Source organism: Amblyomma mixtum, chromosome 1 (assembly GCF_055824585.1).
Source record: "Amblyomma mixtum isolate Tamu chromosome 1, ASM5582458v1, whole genome shotgun sequence".
Classification (NCBI taxonomy): domain Eukaryota; kingdom Metazoa; phylum Arthropoda; class Arachnida; order Ixodida; family Ixodidae; genus Amblyomma; species Amblyomma mixtum.
The window spans coordinates 322,157,982-322,178,470 of record NC_143012.1 but is presented as its reverse complement, the minus strand read 5'-3'; the positions used below and the strand labels follow the sequence as shown (position 1 = coordinate 322,178,470).

The 20,489-nt window shown below is 47.8% G+C and overlaps 1 protein-coding gene across 2 annotated transcripts in view; it reads left to right on the top strand.

Moving 5' to 3' along the window:
* LOC149372703 (oxysterol-binding protein-related protein 1-like) overlaps window positions 1-20,489 on the top strand; it is a 75,361-nt gene that overhangs the window by 33,323 nt on the left and 21,549 nt on the right. For both annotated transcript variants that reach the window (XM_089567259.1, XM_089567260.1), the window contains 4 exons: window positions 9,098-9,218; window positions 15,692-15,767; window positions 16,597-16,731; window positions 18,177-18,274. In XM_089567259.1, coding sequence (XP_089423385.1) covers window positions 9,098-9,218; window positions 15,692-15,767; window positions 16,597-16,731; window positions 18,177-18,274 — 430 coding nt within the window. The remainder of the gene's footprint in view (window positions 1-9,097; window positions 9,219-15,691; window positions 15,768-16,596; window positions 16,732-18,176; window positions 18,275-20,489) is intronic.

Genomic DNA, 20,489 nt, shown 5'->3' with positions numbered 1-20,489 from the left:
CGCTAAGTTCACAATACCGCTGTGTTCAAATCTTTCCAAGGCCGCACGATGCAGTACTGTGCGGTTTTTGAAGCGCTTTTGCAATAGGGTTCCAATATACTTGCCCTCCTCTGACCGCAAACGTATTTGCTTCTGGGTGTTTGGGGCTACCATTGTCGGGATGGAAAAGGCAATCCAAAGGAAACAGTGCACGCTTCCTTGTTTTCTTACTGTTTTAAGGCGATGGCATTCAAGCTGCCGTTGTGCACAAAATCCGGCGTCGCCGGCGTCGTTGTGAGCGAAAAATTCCGTTCTGAGCAACCTGGTTGGCCACCTAGGTCACGTGACCTCGTGGCGTCATCACAACCTGCCCATAGGATTTGTGAGCAAACTGACTGCAGTGGCAGTTAAATTGATGATTGGTCGCTCAATAAGAGCAACCTGGGTCGCACGAGTGTCACCAGTGGCAGCACCTGCCATCGCAGGGCAGTGGCGCACCGCTTAACCGCTGCACCACTGCGCCAGGAGGGGGGGGGGGGGGGGGGGGGGGTCACTCCCAGGGAGTCGTGTGAAGTCGGGAATGACCAGTTCCGCAGGTCACGCTATCGCGTCACACCCTTAAGGCGGAGCTGAATTATCCCCTCCAATTTTTATTTGCCGCTTTCCATTCACGGTGGTCTTCCTTGGGTCGTCCAGCTAAGCTGTTGTTGCGAATTATCGCCGCATTTTAACTTCGCTAACTTCGCGTAGGAAACTGTTTCTTTGGGTGCCGCAGGTGCCGTTTCGAAACCGGTGGGTCCATGGCGTAGTTAGGAGAGCGAATTAAATTTCAAGGTGCGTTCCTTAGAAATCCCATATGCGGAGCTTTTGAAAATGCTCAGGATTTTTTTTTTTTTAACACCCTTGAAAGTCCTTGAAAAATGATGGCGAAGAAATGGGAATTGCGATTTGCAGTAAAGAAAACTCGTCAAACGCGTGAGTAAAGATTAAATTGTTTTACTTTCTCGGCGCATATATTTCTACTTTGCGTTTAAGATTTTTCTCCTGAAAGTTTCACATGCTTGGCGGATGCGCTCGCTTGCTGGCTGCCCATGTTGAGGCCATTACTGTTTCCGGCCGTTCGAGTGATCCGGCGGCGTTGATTTCCGGTGGCTGGCGTGTTGGAGTTTCTCTGCGTGCGGGTGCAGCCGTCCCGCAGTGCGAAAGAAGAATGTCCAGAAAGTGTAGATTTCAAAGCGTGCGTAGCTCACTAATAGCGGGCGGAACTGTCGGGCCATTTGGTCCATTATAGATGCAAAGAAAGAACTGCGCAAACGAGACGCGTACGGCGAAGACGCATACAAGCGCAATGTGCGCGTCTGCGTTTGTGTGCGTCTTTGCCGTCCGCGTCTCGTCTGCGCAGTTCTTTCTTTGCATCAGCGATTGCAAGCACTGGGTGCCGTGATGATGTGCCCCCCCGTGATGCCGTGCCATGTATCCGCTTCGAGTTTTGAAATTCAATCCATGAGGCAATCAATATCTTCGACCGAGCTGCCGTGCGCGAATCTGCATTGTAAATAAGCCGCATTAAAAGCGCACAGCGCAGCGCTTTTATCAAGAGAGCAGCGGCGGGTTCGATGCGGGAATACTTATTCATCCGTTAGCACGAGCAAGCGCGACCAGTTGTCGACAGCGCGGCGTGCAAAGTAAATGGGCCGGCAACACTCCATTTTGTGGGCGTTGAATGTCAGAGTGCACTCTAAGGAGAGAGGGGTAAAAACAGTGTAAACTTGTCCTCTAGCGCAGCACATTTTTAAACCCGTGCCCTAACACCACAAGTCAGACCACAGCTTGCCACTCAGCTCCAAGGCTGTACGACAACTACGAGCACAATGGCAGCGTGTGGGCACCGCTTGTTTCAGGTTCGTGTCATAAATTGAGCTAAGAACGCAGCCTTAAAAATGTATCTCCCCTTTGTGTAAAGCCCTGTGTAAAACAGGCCGCCAGCCGCTTTTTCTCTTCCTTCTTTTTAAGGCGAAAGCCTTTAATGTCTCATCGTTGTAAGCAGCAGTTGTCGACAGAAATGTCACGCTTTTCAATTGGCCGAAACGGTCGTGACGTCACAGTGCGCGAATTTCAAACGGGGCCAATTGTACTTTGGCTAGTAACCATGCAACCAATTGAAGGGATCGTATAGTGATGCTCCAAGTAAGAGGGACTAAGCTTAATTAATTGCTTAATTACCCTAATTAACGTTTCTAGTCAGGCCATATAAATAAATAAAACCGAGTAGGAAATTGGTCGAGCTCGGGAATCGAACCCCGGTCTTCGGCGTGCGAGACGAGCGTGCTATCCATTCCGCCATGCCAGCTCGATGGTTTGGAATGAACAAAAGCGCGTCTAGTGAATACGGTGTCTTCGCTCACTCTCATCCTCCTCCCTTCCCTTCCGGCGAGGTTTAGGTGTCCACCGAGTTATGAGACATACATTTCCTTTCCTCAAAAACCAATTTACCGACGAGCGACGCGTAGAACCGAATGGGCGATGGCGTTCTATGGACTCCATGGCAGCGTTGCAAGACGCTGTCGCGTTCCACTCTTAGCGGCGGAGCTTAACATCTTAACCACACATCAGTGACCACACTTTAGGTCAAAAAAGTGCCCCCCTGAATTTTGACGGGTGTCCACCGAGATATGTGAGACAGTTAATGCGTGATTTCCTTTCCTCAAATAGAATTTTCATTTTCTTCATTACGGGCCCTCTCTGTCTTCTTTCACTCCCACTTCCTCCCTTCCTCTACAGTGCGGTTCAGGTCAACGTTACTATACCGAGATGACACACAATTACTGCGCCATTTCCTTTCCTCAAAAAGCGTTGCGTTCAAAGGGCAAGGCATCGCGCCGAACAGGTGGTGGCGTTCCGTGGACTCCCTGGCAGCGCTACAGTTCTATCGCGTTCCACTCCTAAAGGCGAAGCTTAAGCGTCATTAATTAGCAGTTAATTAGTATTCAGGCATTGATCAGTAATTAACCATTAATTAGTGATTTGTCATCACTTAGTAATTAGTACTCAATTATATGTGACGCCACCAGTGCCACAGAAGCAGCGACAGTGGTGCGGAAAACGCTTTCGCCTCTACGCACTTTAGACAGTCAAAGTGCCCCCTGAATTTTTTCCTCTCTCCACCTGTGCTTAAATAACTGATTTGGTTTGGTTTATGGGGTTTAACGTCCCAAAGCGACTCAGGCTATGAGAGACGCCGTAGTGAAGGGCTCCAGAAATTTCGACCACCTGGGGCTCTTTAACGTGCACTGACATCGCACAGTACACGGGCCTCTAGAATTTCTCCTCCAAAGAAATTCGACCGCCGCGGCCGGGATCGAACCCGCGTCTTTCGGGTCAGCAGCCGAGCACCATAAGCACTAGAGCCAATAACTAGAGCCACCATCCCTTTCCTTCGATGGAGCCACTTAAGCCGTAGTGTAAGTACACTATGCGTTTCAGTACACGGTCAGTAAAGCAGTATTTGTTGCATAGCGCGCAGCTAATGTCGAAAGCGACCGTGTCCCATATGTGGGGCTGCGTTTGTGGCGAGCGAGCGCTACTGCTGTTTCTTCTGGCGCTGCTTTTCAGTTTTTGTTTTTCTTTCCTCACTGTAATCGGAAGCTTTCCGAAACTGATAACGCTTGGCTCTGTAACCGCCATCCAAAGTGACAGAAGAGATAATAAACTTGGCCTGCGCTATGCGTGGCTTAACTATATGGTCCCTATATATACTATTTCTAGGGACCACAGTTTTAACTGTCACCTCGTTTGCCCTGCATGTGGCGACAGTGGAAGAGGTTTAGACCAAAGAATTCGCCGAAAAGCCACAACGTTGCCAAGCGCGTCCTGAATCCTGTATGCGCGGAAGGTCGCTGGCAGCCCGCTTCGCGCAACTTGATCGCTTCCTCCGAGCCGGTGTCGGTAACCTTATGAGTGGAGGGCGGCTTCGGCTTAACGCGTAAGGTCGTTGACTCAACTTTGATTTATTCGGCACGTGGTAGTAAGCTGAAAAAAAAAAAAATCACAGAATTGCGCTTAAGTCTGCTGAAGAGCGGAAATGCGAGAGCCTTTCCCTGTTCTTTTCTTCTCCCTCATTTTTTTATTCCTCTTTTTTCTTTTTCTGTCACTGTGGCGACCCGCATTGGAGCAATGGGAAAGCAAAACGTCCACGCGTTGGCTATTCTGACGTCCAAGTGCTATATCGACGTACATAGCTATTGCGACGTCTAAGTGTGTTTTTGGCGTTTAATTAAGTAATTGCTCCACATCGTAATTTTTGCTTTCGTCATTTTGCTTGCATGTTTCACAACATGGATAAATACTTGGCTCATGGTTGTGGAGCCACATTTACATATTTGTCCAACACATATCTTGTTCTCCCCAGAAAGTGTCGCCGCCGCGGTGGCCCAGTGGTTATGGTGCTCGGCTGTTGACCCGAAAGACGCGCGTTCGAATCCGGCCGTCCAACACATATCTTGTTCTCCCCAGAAAGTGTCGCCGCCGCGGTGGCCCAGTGGTTATGGTGCTCGGCTGTTGACCCGAAAGACGCGCGTTCGAATCCGGCCGCGGCGGTTGAATTTCTTTGGTGGAGACCAAACCACATCAACCAAATTTGGATTTTCTGGCCCACGACCTAATGCAAGCAATCTTTTTTAATACATCTTTATATAACGACATGAACGTGCGGACAAAATTTGCGGACACTTTTTGATGACGCGTACATGGCCATATAATATTTTTTTAAAATGAAAAATGCTTTCAAAGGTGTTTCCAACGGGCAAGGCGTTTCGTGGACCTCTTGGCAGCGCTGTAACACGCTGTCGCGTTCCTCTCTTAAAGGCGAAGCTTAAGCGTCCTACAAATTTTTTGCTGTCTCTGGTCATCCAAGATAACCATTTAAAACTTCACAGTGAAATATTTGTTCACCCAGTAAAACGCTGAAGTCCCGTTGTATTCTTCTTGCGTCGTTGTGTGGGGTTTAATGGCACAAAGTGATACATGCGCTACGCGGGACGCCGTAGTGGTGGGCTCCGGATTAGTTTAGACCAGCTTTAACGTGCGCTGACATCGCACGGCAGACGGGCGTGTTTGTGTTTCGCCTCCATCTAAATACGGCCGCTGCGACCGGGATCCGAACCCTCGACCTTGGGATGGGCAGCCGAGCGTCAGAGACACTGCGGCGGGTCGTCGTTACTCGGTGTGAAGTCGTTCTTATCTCAGATCTCTTGCTTCGTGCTTTCTGAGCGGAACTGCTTATCCGTGAGTCTGCGACGTCGTGTTGCGTTACAGGATGTCCGTGCAAATGTATGTTCGTTGTTGCTGAGAGCAACTTCGTAAGTTCTTTCGCACGTGACTGTGTTTTCGTCAGTGTTCTGCACCCACTCTAGGAAAGATGATGCCTTGCGCCTCTCCTCGCACTGCGGTAAAAAGAAAAAAAGCAGTGGGGGTTGTTTGGTTTAAAAGCCGACACCTCTCTGGGCAAAGAGAAAAAAAAAGTGCAGATGCGTTCTGGAGGCTGGTGTGCGATGACGTGGCCTGGGGCAGGCGTTGCAACGTTGGCTGACGCTAGCTGAGCGCTGCTGCCGCTGGGGCCGGAAAAGGGCAGAGAAAAGGCGCGCGCTCGTTTTGTTGCGATGGGCGCTTACGGCAGGTTTTCGCGATGGTTCCCAGGTGTCGCCACCGTACGCGCCGGCGCCCAGCCTGTTCCGTTTTTTTGCTTCTTCCTTTGCGTCGTTTTCTTTGTCGTTTTTGGCGCGGGTCCTCGAAACTGGCCTGCCTGCTGCTGCGAACAGTTTGCTCGCGCCCGTCACTTCCACGCTGCGCGAGCTGCAGCTCCTGCTGTTTTGTTCCTTTTTTGCTTCGTCCGCTTGTGGATCGCTGGAGCCCGTTTCGCTTTCGCGCTCGCTTCATGCCCGTGACTCGCACTGGGTCGACGAGCGTCGTCTCGCCGCTGTTCGCTGGAGGTGATTGCCGAGTGCGCGCTCTTGACAACGCACCTGGTAGCTGCGAACGAGTGGCGACCGAGTCATCCGAGCAACAGCCGGCGAGCTGCAGTGTCTGACTCTTCCCCCCACCGACGGACGTAGTACGACGCGGCTGGCTGGATCGCGGCACAGGCGCTCTCTTTCCCCCCTCGCTAGTGGACTGCTGCTCTGAGCGCTGTTACTCCGTGCTGCTGTGGACGCGCTGTCTGCGGTGTCCCGTGTTGTGCGCGGCCTGTGTGAGTCAACGGCGTGCGTGAAACCCTCGGTGTGTGCCGATCGCTCACCCACATTTGTGTGGCGGTGTCGTCGCGTTCTTTGTCCTTCTCTTCCCGGGTGAACAGCTGTTCTTGCCGCCGCGTTGATGCTAGCGTCCATAGCGGAATACCTTTACTCGTATGGCAGCAGCAGTAGCGGCAGCGGCGAGTATGCAGCGGAACAGCGCAGCAGCTGTCGCCAGGGTACGTATGAGTTCGTGGCCGTCGCGTGACGCTCTGTCGTCATTATTGCTGCGAATTCGGCCAGCCGCTGCTGCTGGCAGACATTTCAAGTTCGTGTGACGTCGCGGTTGCCGCTCGCCAAGATCGGCGCTCAGTGCTGTGCCGCAGCTGTGTGAAGTGAGCGACCGCCGTTTGACTGCTCTCTCTGGGTGCGCGTGCACCCGAGTTCATGCACCCCTTCCTCGCAATCGATGGTGATGACTGGGAAGTCGTGTGCCGTGTACGCGCGAAGGATGTGACGCGTGCGAGGGAAGCCGCGATTGGGGGTGGCAGAGATCGTCGTAGCTGAATTTTCCCGTACTTAGGCGGACCGCACGCGGGTTTCGTGCCTTTCCTGAGTTCTGGGAGCCGTTTTTCCTGCTTTTGGTGTGGGCTATAAACAGCGCTTCAGCTCGCGCGCGTGTGTGTGTTGCTGTGCCGGGAACGGAGGGAAAGTCGGCCGCGCAAAGCTTCCCACCAGCTGCTTGCTTCTCGCGCATTGGACGGTCTGTGATACGATATACTTTCCGTTTTCTTGTTCTCGCTGTGCGTGTTTTTTTTTTTTCTCAACATCCACCCCCTACTTCCTGTTAGAGCGCCCCACGAGCTGCGACCTCAAATCATTGGGATAACCGGAAACGCCGTTTTGTAGTTCGTTGTTTTAATGCGCACTGCATGGCGCCGAGCGCTGCTACAGTGCGCACATTCGCATGTTGACCTTTTTGTTAGCTGCAGTTAGCTGCCCTTGCGAAATCGGCAGCTAGGCTTCTTCCGGGCGAGAACACTGTTCACCTTCCGGCCTGCTTGTTTGCGCCGGTTACGAAGCGCCTGGTACTGCGTCGCTAGTTACGTGATTAGCAACCGTTCGCATGGCAACTTCCAGCAGGCTAATCCAGCATGTCGGGTTGTTTCCGATGCCGAGTAAAAAAGGCTTCCTTCGCCAGCAGCGAAAAACGCGGTCGCCATTGACCTGCTCGCTTAGTACCGTGGAATAATGCATCAGAAGCACAATGTTATCAAGGACGCTTCGTTATCGCACGCCCGTGGTCACTGGCGCGGTACGACACGCAGCACTATGGAACTCTCAGCCGCTGAAAACCTTTCTCTGTCCATGCGCTTTTCGTTCATTCAGTTTTTATTCGCGAACAACGCTGCGTGTGTGTTATCTACGGAAGCGACTGCCCTAGTCGAGCGCATGCACCGAGTCTTAATCGCCTGCACGCGCCGACTACTGGACATCTTTTAGGGGCCTTGATCGTTGAATACGACGAACGACTGCTGGCTTGACTGTATTTCGTCTCCCGATGTTGCATCGATCGTCTATCGCGTAGATCGTTCCTCGGAACTTTCTCTATTTGTAGACGTAGCGAGGTTTCGGATCTCTTCGTTCTTGCCAGCGCTTTTTTTTTGGGGGGGGTTCAAAGCTAGTCCCGTACCCTCGCAGCCACAGCTGGCCGCGTAAGTTGCGGGGGAAGGGGGTGGGGGTTGGAAGGAAGGTATTGTTGTCAGCCCTTTATTCCAGCTCCAGTTCTGTCCCTCAGCTGCTCGAGGAAATTCCGGGGGCCCAACGAAAATACTGTACCCCGACGGGCCCTCGATTGGTTTTGATGCGAGCGGTGCTTCTGCACGGGAAATTGCCGACCCTGACTGGTCGCGCTTGGTCGCCCAAGCGTGCGGGTTGCCGGAAGAGGTAGGGAACGAGACAGGCTAAAAGGCGGCACATTTGGTACTAAACAACGCGGCGACCGTTGTTCGCAAACATATTTGGAGTTTATTTGTCTTTCTTATGTGGCGGCTGTGTGTATACACACTATATAAACTATAGTTTATTTCTTTAAACGCTGTGGCTTTGAGAGGAAGTGAATAGTTTGTATAGCTGTGTTTGCGTTTTGTTCATTTCTGTGGCACGTTGTTGAACTGCATGCATATTAATTTCAGTTTTTATTTTATTTCATGGGTTCATGTGCAATGCTTTTATCACTCCTGTTGTGTGCGTGCATGCGCGTGCGTGCGTGCGTGCGTGCGTGTGCGCGCGCGCGCGGAAATGGGGTCAAGAGTTTTATGTGTGCCTGCTCTGGACAGGCAAAAACTTCCCTGTCCAATTTCATGCTGTCCTTTTGAATAGAAGCATTGTACAGCAAGTCACACAAAGCACTTGCTAGTTCAGGCTGTAGCTTCTCAAGTGGGATTTGTCCCGCTTGAGTTATGATTGTGACACCGCCCACTGAAGGGTTGTGTCTTTGGAGTTCTTCTTGAGTTTGCATTGAACGTTTATTTACACTACATTTTGTTTTCAGTTTGAATGGAAAGGAACTGCACTGTTGCTGACACTAGAAGTGCCCTCAAGTTTCCACAGCACTTTCTGGCTTTATGGCACTTATTTTTATTCACTAGAATTTCGTTTTTGCCCTACCCAGAAAGCCTGATGCGTGCTCTAGGTAACATGAATGAGCTCAATAAAAGAATTCCCTTTAGGATCATCTACATGCTGACTGTTTCTCTGCAGCTCGGACTACTTAGAAACTGTTTTTCTGTAGCTCGAACTACTTAGAATTTTTTTTTTTTTTATGGCTGTCAAAAACAATTCTCCATCAGTGCTGGACATTGACCTCTCACAACCTTTTATCGATGCAGAGTCCTCTCCTGGAAGCGACAGTCAAGTACCACTCGAGGTAGAAACTACAAAGGGAGACAGCATGCCTGAGGAGGTGTACTCGTCACTGCCGAAGGAAGTGGACAGAGGGTTCTGGGGAAGGTGAGAGAATGAATGCCTTTGTTTCCACGCCTCATTGTCTTGTGGGCTCATCACGATTTCCCGCTGCATTGTCGTTTTCTGGAATGCGTTTTTCGTGCTTTTTTGGCTGCTTTTGGCCGCCGGACATGTTTCTCGTACGCGAAATTCGTATAGCCGGTACAAGGTAGCGCGTGTGTTGTCTTTGAAAGTAGAAATCTGAAACGCGCGCGCTCTCATCCTTCCCTGCTGACATCGTGCAAGTTGAGTTTCGCTTTCGGCTCGTCGCCGGCCACCAGGTGTCTCTTTGTCGTCTGAGGGCGTTGTCATCATCATCGTGATCGCCGTCGCGTTTCCCCTCGCGAGCGACCGGTGGCGGTAGTGCTAAAGTGAACTACACTTTAGTAGTGCGCCGAGCTCTATTTCTCATCAGCTGTGCGACCATCGATTGGCCGCCCCGGCGCCTGTGTCTATTCCCGATTGCGGGATCGCGCGCGCACGCGTCCCGGCTGTGAGCGCTGCGCGGTGTTGCGACGCCGGAGCGAAAAGGAGAGGGGCGCGTCGAAACCGGTGCTCGTCGCGCGGTTGACGCCGTGCGGGTCGCTCGCCGTCCCGCGGACCGCTCGTGCTGCGAAAGAGGAGTCAGAAAAGAATCGTTTCACGACCTTCTCGAGACCGCTAATTATCAGCAGCTCGTCGGCGAGGCTCATCACGCCTTCACGGTCGACCGAGAGGGACCACACCCGAGTTCAGACTCCTCACGGCGTGATAATACGTGGCCTGGCAGACTGAGAATATACGTCCGTCTTTGCGTTCAACTTTAGAAGAGGAAAAACCGCTGCTGGAATGCGATGTCCCCTCCTCCCCGCACTGTCCTCTTCCGCAATCTTGTGCTGTGGCAAGACGGCAACGTTTGAGGTGCTGCTAGGCCGGGTGTAATAAACACGCTGCTGGTGCCGGCATCGGACTGCGAGTGCGCGACAACCACCGCTTCGCCGCCCGGGAGTACAGAGAGGAAAAGGGTTCCGGAGAGCCTTCGGCTCGGATCCACCGCCGGCGCCGCTTCGTGCGACTCTTGGCTCCGCTGAGCAGCAGCCGACAGCGCTGGGCCACTCCTCCCCCGCTCCGCGCGGCGACTTCTTGCTCTCGACCCGTAGTCCCGTGTCCTTCGGTCTTATTGGAGCGCTCATCACTAGCGGCCGAGACGAAAGAAAGAGAAAACCGCTACGCTGCTGACGACGTGACAGCGCCCAAATTGCCCGGCTCTCTCCCCCCTCCTCCTAGTACTTTTTTTTTTTCCCCCGTGGGTCCGTGTGTCGTGTGTGCGCGCACAGGTGACAGTGATCGAACCGCCGCGAACGGCTGACTGTTGACCACAGCAGGGCGTCCGCCGCGATGAAACCCGAGGCCCCGTGACGCGAGACCTGCGAAGTCTCGCGCTACACCCGTGCGGCCGTCTCGGCAGAGCCGGTGGTTTTTGTGCTTCGAGTGTCTGTGGGCGTGCGTCCTTTCGCTTTCATCCTGAACCATCTTGTCGCCGCCTCTCTTGCCTGCGTGCCTGCTCGATTTTCGGAGGTACCTGCGAGCCCCTGAACGTCCGTGCGAGGGTTTCCCGCTCCGCTGGATGACATGGCCCCACCATACAGGTGGTCATCTTTCGCTGTTCCGTTTCATCTTTTTGTGCTCAGTAGTGGATTTTTCCGTTCAGCGGAGCTTTCCTTGCTGTCGTTGTAGGCGTCGCTTTAACTAATCGCTGTTATGGAGCAGTGCTCCGACCGTGCTCATTATCGCCTATCTTGTGGGTTAGCCACTGTACTGGTGGTCCTCCTCAGGGTCATCCCGGTGCGCACACACGCTGCTGATGCGGAGAGGCGTTTTATGGCATACAGATTCGGCAAGGAGTTTTGCTAATAACCGCGCTTGATTTGCTTCGCAAATGGAGGGGAACCAAAAAACTGCGGAGGTGTGTTTAATATCGCCGAGAAGGAAAAAAGAACGCTTATCGGCAGCTCAATAGAAGGCGTTTCATCCTGTCGGGCCGAGGCAGGAAGTGGGGACGAGGACCTGACTACTTAGTTGTGCTTTCCTGTTTGCCTGGAGAGATCATTTACCTCGCAGCTCAGCAGTCTGTGTCACACACCCGAGCCCTGTTCGGCGCGTGTATGTGATGTGTGCGCGCGTGTGTGTATGCATACCCGTCGAAAATCGATTGAGATCTGCCGCCGCTGATACGTTCGAATTGGCGCGCTGACCGCCGCCGGTGGAGAAGAGTTCTTACGTTTAATCCTGTTTTTCCCGCGTTAGCCTTTCTCTCTTCTGAGTTCCAATCGTGAGCGGTATCGCGCTGGCGGCTGTCAATGACGTCATCTTATCCAGTCCTTCTGTGAGAGTGCGTAAACCACGCGTCTAGCTCCGATCAGTCCTTCTGCCCCCGAACGCGCAGGGGTTGCGGGAGCATAATTCCTTCTCGCGGCGGGTTTCTGCGCCCTTCGTTCCGTCTGGGCGGTTGCTGTCGGCAACTCGCGAAGGTCGCGTCGCGGCGGCATTCGATTGAACCGCGATCGAGGGAGCCTCATAGCGGCGAACATGGCCGGCAGGGGTGATCGGTGGTCGGGAAATTCAGGGCTGAAATTCAGCTTACCGGATTTTCCCTTCATCCTTGTCGGTTTGAGCGTCGTGGCAGTGACACCTGCGCAGCGTGTTTCACCGTTGGGCATTAAATGCGAGAGGGGAAGCACAGCTGGTGATGTCAGTGGCCGCCTGTTCACCTTTTTTTTTTATGCCGTTTTTCTTCTTTGATTATTTTGACCATTTTATTTTCCTGTTCACGTCTTTGCGTCGGACTTTGCGTGTACCGTGTTCAGCAGATGCACATGCTTGTTTTTTTTTTTAGCCCTTTTATCTGCGGAAATGTAGCTGTGCAAAAACAGGTTAAACATTTTTTACTTCTAGTTTAAGTCATATGAAGCATGTACTGTTGTAACAGCCGGCCATGGTGCATCAGGCCAGAAAATCTGCTTATGGATTTCTGCAGCTGCTGCATAATGCGTAGTTGTCAAAGCAAGGCTAATGCCTTTCTCCTCTTTTGCTTGTAATTAGACCGTATATTTTCTGGTTTTACAGACACACTGATAAAAGTCTGCAATTGAAATGATATTGAATCTGTTAAAACCTAAAAGCACAGATTTCTGAGCATGCTGAGGCTAGCTGGCGACTTGTTCGCCAACTAACTTTCTTACTCGTGTCTTTCCAAAGCACAGAAATGCTGAGGAGGCTCTTATAACAGTATATTTAAACCCGCATCGAGAATATCGCTGCAGTGGATTGTTTCGTCTTTCGAAGAGTGCAATGAGCATGGCCGAGTGTCTGTTTGAATTATCTCGCATGTCAGACACACTCTTTTTAAAGTACTGAGTACAGTTAGGTACCAGTGGAGCAAGTAAATGTGGTACAGCAGTATGCTTTCTTTTGTGTGTCTCGCCCTTTGCTTGCCCAACATTTTGGGAATCGTACTGGAGCTTCCACATCTAAACAGTCAGCCATGACATTGGTTTAAGTCGTTTTTCACTTTGATTGAGAGCTGCTCATCATCATTCCTGTTCAAACATTCTCCTTCACTGTGGTGGCTCAAGGGCTGTGGTATTTTTTGGCTGCTGAGCACAAGCTTGTTGGTTCAGCTATGGCCACAGCGGCTGGACTTCAAATGAAGTTGAACGAAAAAACGCTTGCATACTAAGATTTCGGTGCACGTTGAAATACTCTGGGTGGTCAAGGTTAGTCTGGAGCCCTTCTGTACAGCGTGCCCATTAACCCATTTACCCGTTGTCCTTCATCGGAAAGTGAATGCCTTGACACTTGTAGCATTGAGATACACTAGGTCAAGGGGAAAGCCTGGCTGCACAGCAGTAAAACTGTCAAGCTGCATCAGAAACACTTCTGTCCTCAGTCAAGCAAAAAAAAAAAAAATTTTAATTTGCCCATTTCTGACAGCTTACCTGCTCATAGCTGTAGCAGCCTTCGGGAAGCAAGGCTGTGCGAGAAGTGCAGTTACGTTTCACAAGAATGTCAGTTACCAAGAAGTTTGACAGTTTTTGTTTTGCTTCATGGCATTTTGCACATCATGAAGCTTGATGTCTTATGTCTTGCATTGTATTGGCAAGATCACAGTTAATGCAGATTTCAGTTTCTGGCCCATGTGATTTTCTTTTACTTGAATTCATAATGAATGTATTAACACTGTTTAGGTAGCCTCTGAAGAAGTCGCAGTAAAGTGTGTCTCATCTAAATATTTCCTGTCTTGGGCGGGAACAGAGCACCACTTTGTCTGTTCAAGCATCTGTAGAAGTTCCAAAAAAGTCTCAAGTTAGTGGGATTGAAGCACGTGAAAAATATGGAGATGTGTACCTTTTGATGATGGGGGGTGTTTAACATTGCAAAGATGCACATGGGCCATCAGGGGTGCCATAGTGCAGGGCTCTAGATTAATTTCAACCACCTGGAATTCTTCAACGTCCTTTGGCATCGCACAGCACTCAAACGTTTTCGCAATTCTCCTCCATCCAAGTACAGCTGCCGTGGCCGTGATGTAAATGTTTCTAAGACAAGCAAAACTGACATAATTTGCATTGTATATTACCACTTTATACCTATAGTTGCGTGAGGTTTATAGAAGCCGTATTTATGAACTATTGCTTTCTCATAGAGCGAAGCCTAAAGTGAGTATTGTTCATTTTAACCCCTTAACCGTTTTGGACGAGCTGGGCTCGTCCCTGCCAAGCTGTCCCCAAACTGTTTTGGACGACTGTAGCTCGTCCTCGCTGAATAGGTTCTTCCCTTCAGCGTTTCGGACGATCAGCGCTCGTGCGTGGCTTAGATGGCTTTTTCGTCGACAGATGGCAGCACTGACCTGTTTATTTCGTTTTCTTCTACCGCATAAATGTTTTTTTCGTATGGCAACCTGGGTTTTAAAAATGGCACCCGGCGGAGGCGACGCGTGTATTCCTGGCCCGTCTTCGCGGAAAATACGCTTTTCTTCGTCGTCATCTTCTTCAGACGATGGTGACTTAGACACCGAAGTGTACATTGTTTCAGGGAGCGAGGATGACAGTGATGACGTTATGCTGAGCAGTTTTTCCGATGAAGAAGAGGAGAGCTCAGAAGCGAACTTTGCGGGCGCGCGTCAGTAGATGAAGATCAACGCCAGTAGCATTCCAACGCAACCCCCTCAGTTTCCTTTTCTGGCAGTTCCTGGTAAGACGTTCACTGTAAGCTAGCCTGATGATGGTCATTCTTTAATTTTTATTGCTCATTACCAACCACAAGTTGGTTTTCTGTATTGTGAGGAATAATAAACTTCAATATGCTAATTTGACTTTGTGTTTGCTCCAAATATTTTTCAAAGATCGAATGCATGCTTTTTATTGCAATAATATTCGAAATCAGAAATTAAAAAAATAAGCAGTTTTGTTATGAAATTCGTTGGTACAAAAAAACGGTGAAGGGGTTAAGTCATTTAAAGGAACTTTGATGTTTCTGTTAGAGTAGCTTTGTAATTAAAGCATTTAAATGCTCTTAGCTTTGTTGGTAAGTTTCTGTGAAGGTTGAGTTAAAAATGGGGGCATGGGGTTTTTTCATTTGTATTTGTGCGTCCATGTGTACAAATAAACATGTAGCTGTGCCAGAAAAGTCCTGCTGTACCAAAATAATACCCCTGTCAAGCGGGCAAGTTAAGTTCACTTACGGAGAGTGTACTTCGCTGTAAGTACACTTTGTCGCATCTAAACGACGCAAGTGGAGTGTCACTCGCGGAAGAGTGCACTCCGCTAGGAGTGCGTTCACAGACCACACTTTGGTGGCCGAGTGCGAAGCCTCGACGCCAGCGGTTCCAATGGTACAAAATTTATAGTGCATAAAAAGTACTTAGAACTTTATTTTACGTGCTATAACACTGTTTTCAGAAAAAAAGTTCGTATGTTATAGCTACAAGCAAAGCAACAAAACAAGTAAATGTGATCAGATGCAACATTGCTGCCCGCCGCCATCTTGTTTGTTGTCAAAATTCTGGATAGTCTTGGCTGGACTTGGCTTTTCTTCTATTTTCACTTTTTTTCATAGTTAAAAATTGTTGAACCTTGTTTTATTTGCGCTATCACGTTAAGGAATCAAATATTATGAGCCTTTTTTCTTTTCCATCGTCCTGTTCAGAAATTCCGCTCATTTTCTGTCGTCATTTTTTTTTACTACGAGTGCACTTTGCTTTCCCGTTTAGCACTGCGTAGCCCAAAGTGTCACTCGGGATGCCAAAGCGCACTCCCCGTAAGTGCACTTAACTTGCCCGATTGACAGGGGTATAACACTTTTTGTTGCCGCAGGAGCTGCTTTTAAGTCACGTGGGAAGCAATGGCAGTACTTTAGTAATCGCAGTAATTTAGTACTTGTTCACCATAAATCCCTTACAAAAGGCTTACTGGCTCTTTCTTTTTTTCTTCTGTGTCCAGAACACGTCTTCCAGTACCCATGTTCTCAAAGAATGACTTCAGCCTGTGGAGCATACTAAAGCAATGTATAGGAAAGGTATGGTGGCCAATTCAGCACACTTTTTGTTGCAGCTTTGGTGTTCAGCTTCCGTGCATGCTTTGGGACCTCAAAAGAAATCTTACCTGTGACTGATCATGCATATGCTGACTGTGTTTTAACTTGAAAGATAGCAGATAGTATTGCATTGCAGCTAGAAACCGTATGTATCTTTTTAGAGGAGAATACCATGGAAGTCTTGTTGTCCCATCTCATTTATTCATATTACATGACAGCTTGTTTGAAGAAAAGTCATACTGCTCTTGAAGCATGAACTGTTGTTGTACACCACTTGGAGGCTGGTGCAAGTGTTTCTGCCAGCTAAAGAATTCATTTTTATCTCTCTGATTTCATACAGAGCTGACTGTAGCTGCTTGCTTATGTTTAATTTACCAAAAATGACTGTTCGTATGCAATGAAGCATTGGCCTTGCAGTGCCATTTAATAACTTCAGCAATGCGTCAGCCTCATTTGAAGGTTCACTCTGCGAAATTCAGACTGTTCCTTGTCTGTGATCATTTTCTGCACATACAATCAGGTGTGAATTTGGTGTGTTACTTGAGTGAGTGTTCACGCAAAGCCGATTTTCAGGCTCTCCTCTGCACAGCCTGCTTATCACTAAAACAAAAGATTAAAGCAAGAATGGATGAAGTGAATGTGCTATCTTAATTAAGCGCTCTTAATGCACATTGAAAGCATCGAAACGTAAACAGAATTTTAACGAGCTGTACTACAAATTATCTCATTCTGAGCATTCCATGCGGGAATTGCGTTCGTAAGTAGCAATTATGTGAACATGCGGTAAGAGGAATGCCCGTGCTTTTTGCAGGAACTCTCGAAGATCACAATGCCAGTGGTGTTCAACGAACCTCTGAGCTTCCTGCAGCGCATCTCGGAGAACATGGAGTACAGCGAGCTTCTTGTTCAAGCTGATGAAGCTACTGACCCCATAGACAGGATTGAGGTAGCGAGCACACTTTTCCTGCTTCCTTCTATTGAAACCTGGCTTGCTGTTCGTTGCTGTCTGTTGACAGAGAACGTAAGGGAGGGCAGATCTTGAACTGAGAATTTGTTCATCATAATTAGCAGAAAAGGACAAAAGATATGATGCCAGTGGCCAGCAATGTAAAAAAAAAAATGAAATCAGCATTGCAATTTGTTTTCTCAAATGAGTGCAGTCTAGTATCATATCTCTGCTCCCTGAAAGCAGTCGTGTTGCAGTCGTGTTGCCATCCACACACTTGTAATATTAGTAATGGTTTGTTCCTCAGGGCAGGGCTCTGAGACGTGCAGCATTGTTTCAGAGTTTCAGAGTTTCTGATGAAAAAATGAAAAATCTTTGGCATATCGCTATCATAGCAAAAGTTTTCCATATTGGTGTATAGTAGCTTGTTTTATATGAAAATTGTTGTGGCGCTGTTGTTGCCTAAGGTTGTCCACTGCCTCTTGTGCTAAAAGTGGTATAATAAGAAATGGATTCTCCCTCAAAAGTACGGCCTTACTAGTTTCTTTCATAAGGAAGCCTGTCCCAGAATTGAACAAAAATTTTCATAAAGTAAAGTAATTTATGCCTTCATGTTTGGTGTGTACTGCCATTGGTGTGCGCCCATCCATTTCAGCTGTGCACTTGAGCAATTTTGCAAGAGCTTACATGCTGATGGAAAAGTATAGTTCATCATGTCACTTATGTTCATTGTAGAAGCTGACGCTCTTGTGTAGTAGTAGACGCATTGCACCAAACACATTGCTTTTATGGCACATAAAACATTGGTGTTTGGAAAGCTTCAATTGCAATGTATAATTACTAATATTTCTTACCTATGCCCTTGGGGGGTTTGCTCTTTTCACGAAGCTTTCACATGTAACAACACAAAACTCTGGCAGTGTGCTGCTGTCTGCAGTTGGAATTTTTCTCTAACTGTAAGGGCAGTATTACTGGCATTATTAGTCTTCAGTTTTTTCTTATTCTTGTGTCTGCTTTATGTAGTGTACGAAGATGTTGTTTCCCGCTTTTGCCATTCGGACATCAAGGGATTGAAAAGTGTATAGCGAGAACTACAGTGCAGCGTAAAGCCATGAGCAGTGCATGTCATAAGCAAAGAAATAGTTTTTCTTCTCCAAGGTTGCATTTCATGAACTTCTGACAGTGGGTGGACATAATCAGGCTTGCAGTATATTTTTTACCTTACTTTTGCTACTCTGAAACACAGCAACACTTCCATGTTTTATTATGAAGTATCAAACGCTTGCGTTTCAGTGCTCTCCTGGTCATTAATTTCTTTTTATCCTTGGCATGGAAAAGTGATTCAGGAGTGCAGTCATGGCAGTTAGGATTTATCACTGCTTATTGTGTTTTTATTGAAGTTTCTTGCAACATGAATCACTGAGAGAGACTGGTCTACATTTCAGCTGGTGACTGCCTTTGCGGTGTCGGCGCTTGCATCAAACCTCGAACGATTGAGCAAGCCATTCAACCCACTGCTTGGTGAAACATACGAGCTAGTCAGGTGAGTAGCATGCCTCGGTGCATCACGAAATGTAGCAGTGTTTCAGATGGTACTACAGTATTGTTGTAGCACCATTCTACATTTAGTCAGTAATAAAGGAGCAGTCAGTAATTACTCCTTAGCATCCACTCGAGTGCAGTCAAACGGCTACAAAGGAAAGCCTTTGCTTGGGTTGGTGCTAATGGGTAATTGCTCCTTTATTACAAATCTACTCCACCTTAGGGATTCCCCTGAAAACTTTGAACCAACATTTAGCCAATATTTAGATTTATTTATTTATTTATTTTATTTATTTATTTATTCAAGTTACCCCTAAAGGCCCTCCAGAAGAGGGTATTACATAGGGGGGGGGGTACAATCATAAGTAATCACGATACATTTAACAAGTAAGTGTAACAAAAAATCATTAATTAAGACATAAGGCATCACACAGAGAAAAATTGAACACTAACAAAAACAGCAAACATTTACACATTTCCGTCACAGCGAAGAAGCTCATGGAATTTTTTATTGTCAGTTTCTGTGGCAATGACTGATGGCAAACTATTCCATTCAGTGATAGTACGGGGAATAAATGAATTGGCATGAGACGATGAATGACAGTTTACGCGTTTAACTTTGAAAGAATGATCACGGCGTGGAAAGAGAGCATCAGGTGACTGAAACAAATCACGGCGAAGGGATGGGTGGTGATAAAGCTTATGGAAAAGGGTTAAGCGAGCAAGTTTACGGCGATATGACAAATCTTCCAGTTCGGCACGTTTTTTTAATGCTGAAACGCTTGTGAAGGGTGAGTAGTCTGAAAATATGAAACGAACAGCACGGTTTTGCAAGGATTCAATGTTAGTGATAACGTAGGCTTGAATAGGGTCCCAAATGGCCGCAGCATATTCGATTTTAGGGCGTATTAGAGTTATATAAGCAAGCTTTTTAATGTGTATAGGGGCGTATCTGAGGTTACGTTTAAGAAAACCAAGTGAGATGAATGTCATTTGACATTCAGTGGCTGCAGGTTCTATCATCGACAGATCCAGTCACAGTGAAGCTATGTAGAATGAAACTGGTTTTGAATGCTTACATTTAGCATTCACTAAACACATTGTTAATGCCAACGTTTACAATTGTCACCAAGCAGGGAATTGTATCATCAATGCACACAACAGGACCTACTGTGAACACTATACAGCACTTGAGAGATGCTACACCTAACAGTTGTGCACTTGCTTTGTGTGCATTCAACTCTCATCATTGTTCTCAGTTTTACTTAGTGTGTTTGCTTTGTTTTTTTCTTTTTGTCGTTTTTACTTCCCTTGGTTTTTCCGCTCCCTTGTTTGTTGCTAGCCTGCCTCTTTTTGTATTTTTTTTGTTCACTGTAATAGGTAATACTGTTTTTGTCTTGCCACACTTTCTATCGGAAGAATAGAAGATAGGGATAAGTTGAAATAAGTTAGAAACATGAAAGTGCTGCATGGGCTTTAACATTATGTGAAGGATGACATGTGCATTTTATCATCCTTCCTTTTGTTTGCTGTAACATATTGACAGCGTGCTACAGACACTATCTAATGTCAGGCGCTGCTAAAATACATGAGCACACATGTAAAATGTGGCAAATGTTTTTTTTTTTTTTCAGTGCATTTGTGAGTACTCTTGAAGAAACTACACAGTGAAATAAATTGCATCTACGTAGCTTATTGAATCATCTGGTTCTTTGCTGTAAACTGTGAGATATTGGCTGTTATGCATGGCTAGGGCATCAGCTATCAAGCAAACATGGGCTGATATTTTTGCAGAACACATTCGCCCTGGTAAGAGTTAAAATGTACTTAGAAAAAAAGCTCTAAGAACTATGTTTAAAATTGTTAAACCTAGTTGGCATTTGTAGGTGACTGATACCTGTGGGACTATGTCAGCGTTTAACAACTTTATAGTGAGGGCATTACCAACAGCATGTTTAGCATGCTGCCTTTTACGTGAATTACCGTATGAACGCGTGTAAGGGCCGCACTTTTTTTTTTCAGATTCGAGGGCCAATTTTCGGGGTGCGGCCCATACACGCGATTTGCGAAAAAAAAAATTTCTTTTTTAATTAAAAACACACCAATCAGGGAATGAACGGCATTTATTCTGCGTCCAATCGTCACTCGCCGAGTATTACGACTCTGAGCTGGTGCTGTGCTCTGGTGCACGCTCATCCCAAAAGAAGCTGCGCAGC